Source organism: Scardinius erythrophthalmus, assembly GCF_964197995.2.
Source record: "Scardinius erythrophthalmus genome assembly, chromosome: 3".
Lineage (NCBI taxonomy): Eukaryota > Metazoa > Chordata > Actinopteri > Cypriniformes > Leuciscidae > Scardinius > Scardinius erythrophthalmus.
Window position 1 is genome coordinate 24,862,870 of NC_138223.1, and position 15,479 is coordinate 24,878,348.

Sequence of the window (15,479 nt, forward strand, 5' to 3'; positions counted from 1 at the left end):
CACACACACACCATATATGATGTTAAGCCATATACTGTAGCATTCTGTATAGTATAGTTTATACAGTATGGTAAAATTAGTCTTCAACTTAACATACTTCTAGTTTAAATCATTTAAATGATGATACAATATAGTTTTATTATTAATTTGACATTTGATTATTTTTAAATTTTTCATTTAATTTGCAAAAATAGTTACTGTTTCTGTAAGTGTGAAAACAGTATGGATTAAAATAACTAAAATAATGCAATTAAAATAACTACATTTCAGGAGTCCATAAGTGTTAAAGGGGTCAATCAAATTTGCCATTAAAACATCCTGCAAGTTTCATAGATTAAAACGTCGTCTTCATTATAAACAAAGCATTTATTTAATCAAGCTCCAAAAATGTCTCATTTTGGTATTACGGGATCTAAAACATCACACGGGCAAATGCATTGCAAATGATCCTTGATTAAGAATTTTCTACAAAATAACACATTTTAGATCTTGACATACCTACAAAATTTTATTGTTTTACATTATGTCACCAGGTATAGAAATCGCGCATAAAATAAGGCTAGTTAAAATCACACTTTTCAAAGACAAAAATGTTATTTTAAAGTTTTTTTTTTATTATTATTTGTTTTTATATTATTTTAAGTTATCTAAAGGCCTGGGAAGTTTGCTGAGGCCCCCTAGTGGACCCAGGACCCTTGGTTGAGAACCACTGCAGTAGACATACGCTGATCCACCACAACATTAAAACCACCTGCCTAATATCGCATATATCCATGGCCCCTCATGCTGCCAAAACAGCTCTGATATATCAAGACATGGACTCAACAAGACCTCTGAAGGTGTCCTGTGGTATCTGGCACCAAGACAGAAGTAGCAGATCCATTAAGTCCTGCAAGTTGGGAGGTGGAGCCTCCATGGATCGGATTGCTTCATGGTCCAGTTCTGACTCTCATGTGCTCATTGTAGGCACTTTGATGGTGGTCATCATGGACACTGACCAGTCTGCGGCTACGCAGCTTCATACGGAACAAACTGTGAAGCACTGTGTTTTGACACCTTTCTATCATGGGCAGCATTAAGTCTTTCAGCAATTTGAGCTACAGTAGCTCTTCTGTTTGATTGGACCAGACGGGCTTGCCTTCGTTTCCCACATGCATCAATGAGCCTTGGGCACAATGACCCTGACGCTGGTTTACCAGTTGTCCTTCCTTGCACCACTTTTGGTTGGTACTAACCACTGCATACCAGGAACACCCAAAAGGACAAGCCGTTTTGGTGATGCTTTGACCCAGTCATCAAGTCATCACTATTTGGTCCTTCAAAATCAGTCACTCAGATCTTTTGACTTGCCCATTTCTCCTCCTTCCAACACATGCAATTCAAGAAGTGATTGCCTAATATATCCCAAACCTTGACAGGTGCCATTGTAACAATATTATTGTAACAAGGTTTAAAGGCTCAGGGAAGGAGGAGGCGGGAACCGGCAAATGATCAACGTAACTTTAATCATAAAATAAACAAACAACAAACCGAACGTAAAGCGGAAGCCACTCACAGGCGACTGCTGTTTAAATTAAAACAAAACACCAACATAAAATCCAGGCCTGGTCCTATCTCGTCTAGCACTGTTGTCACTCCTCCTTTTATCTTTCCGAAGCACCTCCGTAGGCTCATTAGCACTCGCGCCACCGGCCTCGCTCTGTTTCCACAGCTCTCGGCCCCGCCCTGCTTGCCACATACCCCCATCACCCCTCGCAGTGGGGTACCCTTGAGACTGAACAGGTAAGGACAAGGCGAGACAAAAGGAGACTGAAGGATGAGGAGAGACAGAGACAAGCCAATGTATCAAACTGCCAAAATCACGTGATTTCAGTAAACAAGTCTTCGTTACGTCACAGTGTCTAAATTTCAATTGTTCACCGCTGGGCGGCGATGATCTCTGTGAACCCATGAATCATGCGGATTTACTGAGATCCCCCCCCCCATCAGTGAACCATTGATGAAGTGTCTATGGGTTTTACCTGATCTCGGATCAGTTTTATACATTTATTGACGTTTTAATTAGACATTACTTTAATTAAAAGGAATAATAGTAGATGGTCTCTTATTGGCCTGTTTAGCTGAGCCATCCATGGAACAAACAAAACAAGCCCTGAAAATGTATAAAAGGACACATATTATACAGACACTTGATCTGACCAGCAGGGGTCACCAGCGTGTGCCACTTCGAACCCTTCGAAAGAGTGAATGATTTTGCGAAGCAATTGGTTCAATTGATTCAAAGCTTTGTAAAGCTTAATTTTTCCTATCACTAACTTGCATTTCACAAGCTGCTAGAGACTGAGAGGCGGCTTGTGCGCTCCACTTATATAGATCATTGGTGTGCACGCTTTTGGTGTGAGTGCGAAACCTGTGGGAATTAGTAAAATTATGCACAATACAAGCCTTTATTAATCGGAGCGAATGAGACGAGTGAGAGGAGGGTGTGAGTCACTTCGCCATCTTAGAGAAGAGAGTGAGAACACACAGCTATTGTTAATGTCTGTGCCGCTGGCAACAAAACGGACCGGATCGGAATCAGAAAGACGTGAGACTGACTGGCCGGTTACCGTTCCGGGCCGATCGTGGAAAATTGGCTGCTTCTGATCCCTGGCCAATCGGTGCATCTCTAAACAAAACAAAAGTAAAGCGACAACCCCTTATGGACGACTGCTGCTTAAATTATAAACAAAACAACAACATAAAGTCCAGGCATGGTCCTCTCTCATCTTGCACTGTCGTCACTTTACAATTTATCCTTCTGGAGCTCCTCCGTGGGACTCGAGTTTGTGCTCCATTTCCACGGCTCTTCTCGCTGTCCGCCTTGCCACAGTAATCAGTGTTATTCACTTCACCTGTCAGTGGTCTTAATGTTGTGGCTGATCCTTGTATATTTTTTTATAGTGAAGTTGCTTATTGGCCAGGAACAGTGCACTGTCACTTTAATTCAACATGTAAAGCACAGCAAATATTATTGTGCACTTTGTGCAGTGTGAATGCTCTAACCTGTTAACATGGGCACCAAAAAATACATGCTGCTTGCATGTCTAGTGTGAAATGACATAAGAGCATGTTAAACCAGCTAAAGCGTCTTTTTTGTAGTAGAATAATATGGTTTGAGAAGTTTGCCATGGCTGTTTGCACGCTTTTTGTTTGTTTGTGTTTTGCTTGTGGCTGCATTTGCAAGTATTATTACAAAATTACTATTTGCGTAAATTCTTTGCTTGGACTTTCCTTTTCCTAATTTGTAAATTATGATTTCAGATCAGAACCAGGCTCTGCGTCTCTGCCTGGGCACCACAGCGACAGGAGCGGAGTACGGTGCGGTGTCAGCTCTCAGTATTAATCACGACTGCACACGACTACTGTGTGGTTTTGCCAAAGGACAGGTGAGCGTCAACAAACCCTTAAACTGACAAACAATCTCGATTGCGAATAACTTTCATAATGATCTGGTCAGATAAAATGTTTATGTACATATTTAATGAGAAGTGTCCATTTATTTCTAATGCAGATCACCATGTGGGATCTGGCCAATGGGAAGCTGCTCCGCACTATCACAGACGCCCATCCACCGGGCACTGCCATACTACATGTGAAGGTTCTGCACAGCACTTATGTATGTACTTCACACACTTTGTTGTTCATTGACATTGAATAAAGTACTTTTCTCTCTCTCTTTCTGCAGTTCACTGACCACCCGGCGCTAGCTATATGTAATGACAGTGGCGGATCAGTGTTTGAACTGTCATTCAGGTGAGATGCGCTTTATAAAGTGACATTGCAACATTGTAGTACAGATAACTGTTGGGCAGGGGGCAGTAGAGCTTCATCCACTGTCTGTCTGACAATGACCCATAGGTCAAACTAAAACTAAAAACCTAAAACAACATTTTCATCACTTGACTTCATGGTGTTCCATGGCACATCTAATGTTTTGGAAATACTTTTGTACCCTTCTCCTGATCCACAGAGAGATCCCAACTCATACTTTGTAAGCTCTTTGCAAGCCAGGCTTTCGCAATAAAATTCAGCCAAGAAAATACTAAGAATGTCCTACAGAAGCATCTGAAATTTATTCAGCACTAATCAGAATCACTTTGATGACTGGAGGATTATAATTACTTTTCATTAAGAGTTTGAATGTGATTGGTTAATGCCAAACAGAATACCATGCCTCATTTAAAAGGGTTTTCACATTTTAAATTATTTTTTTTTTTGCCGTAAACGTTTCTATTTGTTTGTTACGTGAAGTTTGTTGTTTCAATATTACATTAAAAATAGAAAAATATCTTCTTCTTTTTTTAAAGCTGCAATTTTATTTCATTTTTATATTTTATTATAAGCACTTACTGAAATTGTTAGTATTATATTTCTAATTTCTTTTCTTTTCATTTTTTTATTGCTTTCCCTGCCAATGGCTTAGAATAGAGCTCTGTCACACCCCTCGACTTAATCATTCAAAGTCCAATAGATGCCAACAGAAATCGAATTATCTGAATCCATATCAATTGATGACTGCTGTTATCTCTGTTGTCTTTCATGCCTTATTGGAGAAGGAAATTTTCCTTCATTCTCCACAGAATGCCTTTGTTTAGTGAAAAGAAAAACATCTTTATAACCTGTCAAGGCATCTTATCATTCACTGCTATAATGCTGGCACTCTATTATCAGTGGTTCATAATCTCTCTCTCTCTCTCTCTCTCTCTCTCTCTCTCTCTCTCTCTCTCTCTCTCTCTCTCTCTCTCTCTCTCTCTCTCTCTCTCCCTCTCTCTCTCTCCCTCTCTCTCTCTCTCTCTCTCTCTCTCTCTCTCTCTCTCTCTCTCTCTCTCTCTCTCTCTCTCTCTCTCTCTCTCTCCCTCTCTCTCTCTCTCTCTCTCTCTCTCTCTCTCTCTCTCTCTCTCTCTCTTTCTCTAGGAGGGTAATGGGAATGAGGACGTGTGAATCCAGGTGTTTATTCAGTGGTTCTAAAGGCGAGGTTTGCTGTGTTGAACCTCTACATGCTGGACCTGAACTGAAAGATCATCCCATTACCCAGTACTCCCTTCTGGCCATGGCATCACTCACTAAGGTATACTCATACAGTACTGTCTACTCACTAGGTTTGTCACAATACCTTCATTTGTGTCTCACAGTACTATATCAGCAGCAAAATGTATAACGATGTTAAGTATTATTGCGATATCTCAATTATTGTGTGGATGTGTCGTTATGACTTCTATTTCAGAATTTTCTGAAATGATTTCAACTGCTAATTCCAAGAACTCTTTAGATTTAAAAAAAAAAATCCCCAATACTGACCATAGTATTGTATCTTTCATTTAAATGTGGTATTATAATAATACAATGGCAGCTGTGGTTTCTACAAAGCAAATTACTGTATTTGGTAGAGCTGCACGATTCCAGATAAAATGAGAATCCCAATTATTTTATTTTTTTTAAGTAGAGATCACGATTCTCCCACGATCATGAACTAACAACTAAACAATAACATTTAATTTACCAGAGGTTCTGACAAAACATGAATGTCTGCAATCTATTTAAATATATTTCAGTAATGTGAATTAATTAAAACAATCGTTTTGAATGAATGATTCAACGACTCACTCAAAGACTTCACTTGTTTCAATACTAGATTAATCTGAATTTTTGAATGAATCTCTTGAAGAAATGATTCAGTGACATATAAAGTTGTCACTTGTCACCATCTGGTGTAACGAGCACCAAGTTACTTTTAAAATGTGGTTTACTCTATTCACTACTGTATACATCATCAGTGTTTATATCTGAACTATAACCTATAGTAATTTGAATTATTTTAACACAGAAATGATGGTACTGTGTGGCTGTACTGTGTGACTATGACAGCTGCTCTCTCTGGGTCGTGATCATACTTGTCAAAGGTTTAATAGACATAACCGAATCATTGTCATTCAGGAATAAGATGGTGTGTGTGGTTGAATCAAGATTACGATCTTGTAATGAAAATTGAGCAACTCTAGTATTTGGTATAAAAAAATAGTAGACTAAACAATAGGGCTGGGATGATACAACTATCTCCCAATTTGATACTATCACGATACTTGGGTTCCGATACGATGTGTATTGCGTTTTTTTTTTTTTTAAATATATATATATATATATATTTTTTTTTTTTTATTTAAAAAAAAAATTAAGAATTGCGATTCTACAAGTATTGCGATTCGATATTGCAATTTTTTTAACACTAGACCATCGGGAAAAGTTAAATCATACACTTATATAGACTGTACAATGATGTATAAGATGAATCATATTTACAAAAACAAATCATCACATCTTTCTGACTTTTATTTCAGAAGCATCATACAATACTACATTCTCTTGAATAAATGATTCAATAACAAATACTTTTTTTTTATAGTCACTTGTTGTCACCACTTAGTGGCATTATTTTAAGCACCAAGTTTCTATCAAAAGCTGATTTTGATCGCTAACGTAGACATCAAAGTTCATATTTGAACTTTAAACTTTTATCCAAGTACTTCTATGATAATTTTAACTATTGCATCACAGTTATAATTATACTACGAGGTTGAAAAGACTGGTTGTGAAGCTGTTTCATGACAACTCTCTCTGGGTCAGCGGCAGCGCCAACACAGCTTTAAATGTTGTGCGATATGATTTTGTCAAAGTTTAATAGACAGACTAACACGTGGTTGTTTGAATCGAGATCACAGTCTTTTAAAGATGAATCGTGCAGCTCTATTGTCTTATCTCTCTCTCAGCAAATGAGAAGCGCGAGGGCTTTTCAGTGCTTTCAGTCTTACGTCTCTTCCACGCGTCCACTTGGATATTACGTCACTCGATAACGACACATTTCATCCTCTGTTGGAACGAAAGTGGCTAACTTCTGTCAACCTCATCTATAAGCAAGGACAAAAATAAAGCAATTGAATTTGAATTAATATCGATTCTGCAATAAAACAATCGATTTTGGATTTATGAAAAAAAATAATAATAATAACGTGATGGCCAGGTGAATCGATTTTTTTTTCTCCCAGCCTTACTAAACAATGGAATTTTAGAAACTTTACATACTAATGTTATTGTAATAAAAATTATTATATCCCCTCATTCCCCTATAAGACATATTATTTAACAATATTTTTAATCATTATTAAAGTGTGCAGTGGTGTTCATATTTGTGCTGGGATGCATAGTTGAAACTCAGTCTCAATGCTATGCAGTTGGTCATGCTGCACTGTCCATTGGCTTATTCAGATAATTCAGTCGGTTCAATCGGTTAGCATTGTTTCATCCTATTCTTAGATTTTTTTTTACTTTAGGTATTTCCTATAATATGGCAGCACATAATCAAATACAGTTTTGTAATCACACCAATGCGATCTAAAATGCAGTTGCACCTGCAGGAAAATTAGCAAAATTGAACCACTTAGTTACAGTTTGGAGCCCTAGTTCATTTACAGCGAGAATAAACATGGTTTGTGCCACCTGAAATCTCTTGAAACGGAAGAATTGATCTATTTATTTTATTTATTTAAAAAATTGTTGGCCCAGTGTTTGTTTCATGTGTTCGGTTATCAAATATCTCTGCTACTCTTTGTACTTTTACTAAATTGTCAATTTTCCTGTTCAGCCTGACTTACTGTATTGATGAAAATCAATATTGATACATTGCATTGCCTTTGGTTAAACAATTTTTTTCATTCATTATTTTTATATATTATAATAATGAATGAAAATAAGGAATGTATTTGAATACATCTTGATTACTCCCATAACATACAATACTGTTCAATAGTTTGGGGTCAGAAATGAAGAAATTAATACTTAAGAATAATAATAATGAATAATTCAGAAAGGATGCGTTAAATTGATCAAAAGTGACAATAAAGACATTTATAATGTTACAGAAGATTTCTATTTCAAATAAATACTGTTCTTTTGAACCTTCTATTCATCCAGATAAACTAAACAAAATGTATCACTGTTTCTACAAAAATATTATGCGGCAGCTGTTCTATACACTGATTATAAGAAATGTTTCTTGAGCACCAAATCAATATATTAGAATGATTTCGGGTCATGTGACAATGGTAATTTTTTATGTTTTTTTTTTTGTCTTATGCAAAAAAACTACCAAAAAAAACCTACCAACCCTAAACTTGTCACTGTATCACTGCATTAAATTGGGTGAAATTTGTGTTGCCAAAGGGCTTACATTTTTCTTTTATTTGGGTGAAATATATATTATATATATATATATATATAATATAATATCTTGTGCTGAGTTGTAGGCTTTTGTGCTTTAAAATAAGTTAAGTTTTATTTAGCATGAAAGTAATTGATATCAGTATTGTCAGATGAATTAATTCTTTGTTTGAGGCACCAGTCAGCCACTAACATCCAAACACTATCAGATCCTCTCTGTCTGACTGCAGTTTTATTCAGCCTCGGAACTCTTTATTTTGACAGATTCTGCTGATAGGACTGAAGCCTTCACTCAAAGTGTGGATGACTTTTCCCTACGGCAAGGTGCAGTACACACTTTCATTCTCAGAATGTGTTCATGCCTGTTTCTGTTTTTCCAGCAGCTTTTGACACGGTATCTAAATCATAAACTTATACCCTCTGTAATGTATTTAAGATTTATGTTAGTATTTGTTTTCACAGCACCTACATTTGATCGACTGCATCTCTAGTGTTTTTCCTCTTCTCAACAACTTCAAATACAATGTACAAGTTGATACATTTATATATCCTGCAGTACCTAACTTTACACAGCCCTGATCTCAGTGTAATCATGCAAAATTTAAGGTTACTTCACACCATCCAGACAAATGCCAGCAAACACGTCTGTTGGGTTTTGTCGGATCAGTATGTGAACCCTGTTGGCGTATGTTGGCGTTAGTCGGAGTTTGTTTTCACCCGACTGAACATGTTCAATCAGCTTGTTGGTGTCTGTTGGGGCAGTGTGAACATGACAGTTATTTTTCATACAATTCTAAATCCAACGGCAGACTTGTTTGTTGGTGTTTGTCTGTGTGGTGTGAATTGGCCTTTTTTGATGTTTGATGTTTTTGATTGTAAAGTTGGCGTGAAATAATAATGCAAATAAATTATAGACAAATCATGTTTATTTTATGTTACTGGTGTTACTGTAAATGATTCACCAATGCACATACATTTGCACATTTTCCCCCAGATAATTCATTTCACTCAGAAATACTTCACAATACGGAGTTGGTCTTTACTTTCATTTCACGCTTTAGAGCAAATTATCTGCAAATTGATTATTCCGACTAAATTTAGACATGTCAGTGCATGATTTCTGCCACATCATTTTAGATAATCACTTTTTTATGTACAATAACTGTAAAACTTTTTATTGGAAGTTACATTTAAATTCTGCATGGGTCCTTAAGTGACTGTTTAACTGGATTCATCTGGTCTATCGTCTCCTTTATGCCTGTGTGGAGGTTGTTCTCTTCAATTAAATTTAGCTAAATTGGATTCATTTACTACAGAGCACTTGGACCAGCTGCCTATTAGCATGCAAATATCTCTCAATTTTGCCTTCACATGATTGATTTGGTTTATGATGGAGTTTTGAGGTTCCTGCAAACATTTTCTTTGTATCCTTTTCACAGAGGAAAAGTCAGTGTAGTGAGGAGTGATGATTATTTCTGCCTGGTAGGAAAAGATGCCAATTAAGTGCAAAGTCTAAAAAGCACCAGCAAGTATGGCAGTATGAACATAGTGCTAACAATGAAGTGGCAGGATAAATGTGTTTTTGGTCTGGACTTTAATCATTGCAGTTCTAACCATCTCATACATTTTTACGTTTTTGTAAGCAGACGGATCCTACGAGCGTTCCCTTGTTGGCGTGGCAGTTTGTGGCAGTACAGAAAGCAATCAACCCTGTTCTGGCCTTCTGTAGAGGAGACACCATCCACTTCCTGCTGGTCAGTTTGAGCGACACTCTTTTAAAAGTGATAAATGGAATCTTTACTTAAAGGCACACTGTGAAGGAATTTGTGTTTTTGTCAAACAGCGACCCCTAGAGTCGCTATGGAATACTTGCACTGTCGTAAATACCCCTCCACCCCCCCACCTCCCACCCTGTACCTGCATCGGGCATGGAATAGGCACAGATAGACTCCGAAGACATGATTATTGCAATTTATCATAATAGTTTGCAAATTGTGCTCGTTTACACTATTTACAACCTCTACGTTAGGCTTATTTATGTCCTGATAATTATGTGAGATATTAAAAACTGTTCTCATGATAATCGCAAGAATCAACGCCAACAGCGTCGTCTGATATCCCTCAGGACTACGTGATAAATACACCTCACAACACCTGAGTTCAGCTGGCAAACTAGTTCGTGAGGCAAGCTAGGCAATAAAACATAACGCAAAAAACACGTAAGAGAAACGAGTGTTTGTTAGCAAGTCTGTTAACAGCTCTGATAATCGAAAGCTAGCTATATGTGGAAATTATTAGACTGGTCTAATTATCAGCAATAAATGAATGAACAGCATATAAAAAACATACATAGCCTACTACAAGCAAGCGCAACAACATACAACATAGAATGCAAACAAGTTTACAAATAAGAGATTTATTTACTGGCCACTTCATGCGTTTTCTCAGATTGGATAGCTATCTGATTTATCAAAACAATTCCTTTTACACCTGGTCACATAAATGTGTTTTTGCAAAACAAATTTAAATCCAATCTTCAATTCCCGCGCTATATGAATATGCTGGTGATGGTGATGCGTGTTCCAGTAGCGTCGTCATATCTGGCTATAACATATAGCCTATAACATGCTCTCACACGTTTTTATTTTTAGCATTTTTGAGAGGAGTACAATTTAAATGTGGTTTCAACAACCAGATGCATTTACACTTGTCCAGTTTCGTCTGGAATGCGTCTCAGACCTCCTCCTGAAGTGGTTTGAGCGATCGGATTCAAATCCGTCTTGAATGCGTTTCGGAGGGCATTTACACCTGCATTTACACTCTACAAGACCTCTGAAGGTGTCCTGTGGTATCTGGCATCAAGACCTTAGCAGCAGATCCTTCGAGTCCTGTAGGTTGCGAGGTAGATCCACCGTGGATCAAACTTGTTGGTCCAGCAAATCCCACAGATGTGGAGGCCAGGGCAACACCTTGAACTCTTCATCATGTTCCTCAAACTATTCCTGAACAATGTGTGCAGTGTGGCAGGGTGCATCATCCTGCTAAAAGAGGCCACTTCCACCAGGGAAACACCATTGTCATGAATGGGTGTTCCTCGTTTGAACCAATGTTTAGGTAGGTGGCATGTCAAATGCATGTCCACATAAATGGCTGGACCCAGTGTTTCCCAGCAGAACATTGCCCAGAACATCACATTCTCACCACCGGCTTGCATTCTTCCACATGCAGTGCATCTTGGTGCCATCACTTCCCCTGGTAAATGGCACACATGTACACATCCACATGATGTCAAAGAAAATGGGACTCATCAGACCAGATGACCTTCTTCCACTGCTCCAAGGTCCAGTTCCGATGCTCCCATTGTAGGCGCTTTCGCTATTAGACAGGGGTCCCATATGCAGCAGAGTGTGATGCACTGTGTGTTGTGACACCTTCCTCCCTTAATGATCATTAAAATTTCATCTGACTTGTACTACAGTAGGACCTTCTGTTGGATCGGACCAGACGCGATAGCCTTTTTTGCCCAGAACCTAATATGTGGCTTTGTTAGGAGATGATCAATGGTATTCACTTCACCTGTGACTGGTCATAATGTTTTGGCTCATCAGTGTATACATACAGAGAAATATTTGCTGATTGGCACACAAGGATTTTTAGGACCAAATTACCTGAGCCTTAAATTAGGGGTGCACGATTAATCAAATTAAAACTGAAATCACAATATGGCTTGGTGAGATTATCAAACTGGAAAAGCTGTGATGTAATTAAATAAATATATGCGCTGTGTGTTTCAGTGTGGAGAAAGGCACTATATTATTTTACATGTGAGCAGCTTATGATCTGGTGTGTCTCGGACTAGAGTGTGCTCAGACATTTTTGGCCAAATTGTGCAATCCTGAAAACAAGCATAGCAAACCTGTAGCCTATTTGTTGAAATTTAATTTTAAATAGCAATCCCAGTTTTTGTCAGAAAAATTGCAATTCGATTTTTTTCCAATAATTGTGCAGCCCTACTGCTAATGCCACGTGGCTAATCACTCTGGAGCCACAGAAAATCTGGGCACTAGTTTAACATCTGCTAAAATATATTAAAATCAGTAATACATAATTATGTTGCTTGCAAAAACTTTTGAGTTTAGCACTATCTAACAATAAAATAAAATAAAATAAAAAACAGAATAGCAAAATACAATGGATTAATAAATAAATGCTATTGAATATAAAATAAGTAAAAACAACTAACTAACTAACTAACAGAAAAGCCCAATATATGCATACTTGGGCGTCAATGGCGAACAATGCTTTATGGAACCAGATGGTGTAGCTACAACATCTTACAGCATGGACTAACTGGAACGTGCTAACCAATCAAACCTTGACCCCTTGGTCCGAACCGTGGCAAACGAGTGGCATACTTCAACTTTAATAAAGGTCATACAATAATCAACCCAATCTATTGTTTTGGTGCACAGGTTAAAAAAGATGAGTCTGGCACCATCCATGTCATCAAACAGAGACAGCTCCAACTCAACTGTGACCTCATCAATCTGAGCGTGAGTCAGATCCTCACTAACATTCATTTGAGTTTGATTACTTTTATGGCAATGTGCAGTTTCATGTTTCCTCTTGTCTATTGGCAGTGGATAAACCCCCGAACGCTTGTGTTAATGGACAGCACAGAGAAGCTGCGAGTGGTGGATCGGCCCAGTCAGGAGGAGCTGGAAACAGTGGACATGGCTGAGCTGCAGCTGGTTTACAACAGCAGCCACTTTAAATCCCTCGCTACCGGTGGAAATGTCAGCCAAGCACTGGTAAGGACCAGGATGATGACATGCCAAAGTTTTCACCATTTGGTCTGGTGCATGTTGTAGTCGAGTAAAAAAAAATACAATTATTTAGGTTTATTGTGAAATTTCAATCTTAATTCTACTATGTCATTCATGTTGCTTCATGGAAGTTGCATGTCAGTGCACTCTTTGCTGCATTTCTCATTTCCATGGTAACAACTTTAATTGTTGGATCAAGGAAGATTTCTCTTTAGACCCTCATATATTTCTAAGGAGGAAATGAATGGATTTTTTTACTTCCAGAATCCTACTGCTTTATTCTGGCCTTGAACTATTCATGTAGACATGAAGGTTAATTTGAGCCCAGCAGTATACAATTTACATCTGATACAAAATATGCTTTAGGCTGAGATCAGTTTGTGAGAGCAGAGATTCAAGATTCGTGGGTCATTAGGTTCAGAATCGCATTAAGAACCCAATTCATGAGATGTGAAGCTTCTTTCTATAGTTTCTCTACATTTTCTGTGTTAGGCATATAGAGACAAATGAGTTTTTGTTGTTTGTATATGGTGGTGAAGACATTCAATCACTATTCCTCTGTACTTCTTCAGGCACTAGTTGGAGAGAAGACATGTTACCAGTCTGTTTGCAGCTGTGCAGGGCAGATTATGTATCTGGGAACAAAGGTAAAGCCACTCATGATAACACTGAACACAAGCACATAAGAATGGCCTACTGCCTATGTATTTCTGCTAAAATTTCAGTTCTAGTATTTTCCCATAGGAAATGTGGTACTAGCAAACTCTCTCTGTCATATTGCTAATAACTAGCAATCCCAACTAAATATAGAATTATAGAAAAACAAAACATTTTAGCACTGTTTTAAAACATAGCGTTTTAGCATGCATTCCAGAAACTTCAAATGCCTTTACCATAAAGGTGGATTGTGTCTGTATTGTTTTATCCTGTTGTCCTCAGAGTTTAATTTTGATCTGAAATTTCTCAATTTCGATACACTGCATTGCAATGGATGTTGCGGTGGCTATTGAGGCTAAATGCAGAAGGAGCTAGAGTCCATTGTCTCCACCAATACAATTAGATATATTGTCAATCAATATTTCTGAAATATTTGGTTAAATTCATTTACAATCCCTCATTGATGCAATTGAAATAAATGCTTGTCGTTTTGATAAGTTTCTGAGCAGAACTATATATTTTTCAATGTTTTAGCTACAGTGTTCTGTGTCCTCCTTTCCAAATAGAAACCACTTATAACCAAATGAAAAGCTTGTTAATGTTTTTTTTTTTTTTTTTTAAAGAGTACACTATGCTATGTTTAGCTTAACACACTTAGCTCTGAATCTGTATCTAATTTGACAAAATTGCAAGAATAAGAATGCTGAATCTGGCATAGTCACAGTAACTCGTCTGAAATTTGGAGTATGTTTTGTTCTTTGGTTTCATTAAAAATGATTAATGTAATTTTATTATTAACTGGTTACCATTTAAAAATATAATGCTCTGGTTTGGCCTCTCCTTGATTTGTCTGAGGTCTGTGACCCTCCTCGATTAAGAATGGAAGAGAAGTGACTTCTTTCCAATTCCCGGTTATGTCAGTTAATTTAATTCAGTTGATCTACTTTAGTTTACATTTACTACAGTACATAGACTGCTATCCAAAAATGTTATTAAAGTTTCCAAAATTTAAATCTTTTGAAATATCTGAGATGTTAACGTTGATATCCAGTCTTTGTTTTATGATATAGATGCTTCAGCAACAGTAATATAGCTATTTATGTTGAGAGCACAAATTAAATGAAATCCATAACACCCATATGAATCCAATCCACAGAACTTTGGAAAATTGTCCTTGAAAGATTATCCTGCCATTTTTCTACAAGAAATGATGCAATCCGCACACCATTTAATAATTATAAATTAGACTATTGCAAACACAATTAGCCCGCCTCCAAAGTTTCTGTATAAAACCTAGGCGATAGTTTATCTCATAATATACAAGCAGTGTGATGTCTTGAGATAATTTTCTTTGTATACCACCAGCCTTTGTGATACATTTTTGATGGACAAAACGTTTAGCCAATGAGAAGACAATTTTTAACAGTGTGTGGGATGTTTTTCCGCATGTGAAAAGAACACGGTGTGAAAAACTGGCTGAGAAAAGTGTTGGGCAAATCATTTGAAAAACTGGCTAGTGGAAATTAAAAAAAGTCTTTAAAAAGCTGATTTGATGTACATATTAAACTAATTAAATGTTTTGATCTGAACTAGATTATGAGGGATTATGCCAGTCGCCATGTCACTCCATGTGTTGTCCCTGCCTGGCTTGATCCTCAAGATTTGCCTTGCCAAAGACACTGGAACTTGTCATTTATAGATATTGGTTATGAATATTTAGCTTTATTGTATTACTTTTTTAGG

At 37.3% G+C, this 15,479-nt stretch overlaps 1 protein-coding gene across 1 annotated transcript in view; it reads left to right on the forward strand.

Moving 5' to 3' along the window:
• Nucleotides 1-15,479, forward strand: part of vps8 (VPS8 subunit of CORVET complex) — a 152,297-nt gene that overhangs the window by 4,445 nt on the left and 132,373 nt on the right. Inside the window, exons 7-15 of the mRNA XM_081360455.1 lie at nucleotides 3,304-3,428; nucleotides 3,554-3,640; nucleotides 3,728-3,795; nucleotides 4,957-5,110; nucleotides 8,518-8,577; nucleotides 9,900-10,007; nucleotides 12,726-12,806; nucleotides 12,894-13,064; nucleotides 13,652-13,726. Of these exons, the coding sequence (XP_081216581.1) occupies nucleotides 3,304-3,428; nucleotides 3,554-3,640; nucleotides 3,728-3,795; nucleotides 4,957-5,110; nucleotides 8,518-8,577; nucleotides 9,900-10,007; nucleotides 12,726-12,806; nucleotides 12,894-13,064; nucleotides 13,652-13,726 (929 nt within the window). The remainder of the gene's footprint in view (nucleotides 1-3,303; nucleotides 3,429-3,553; nucleotides 3,641-3,727; nucleotides 3,796-4,956; nucleotides 5,111-8,517; nucleotides 8,578-9,899; nucleotides 10,008-12,725; nucleotides 12,807-12,893; nucleotides 13,065-13,651; nucleotides 13,727-15,479) is intronic.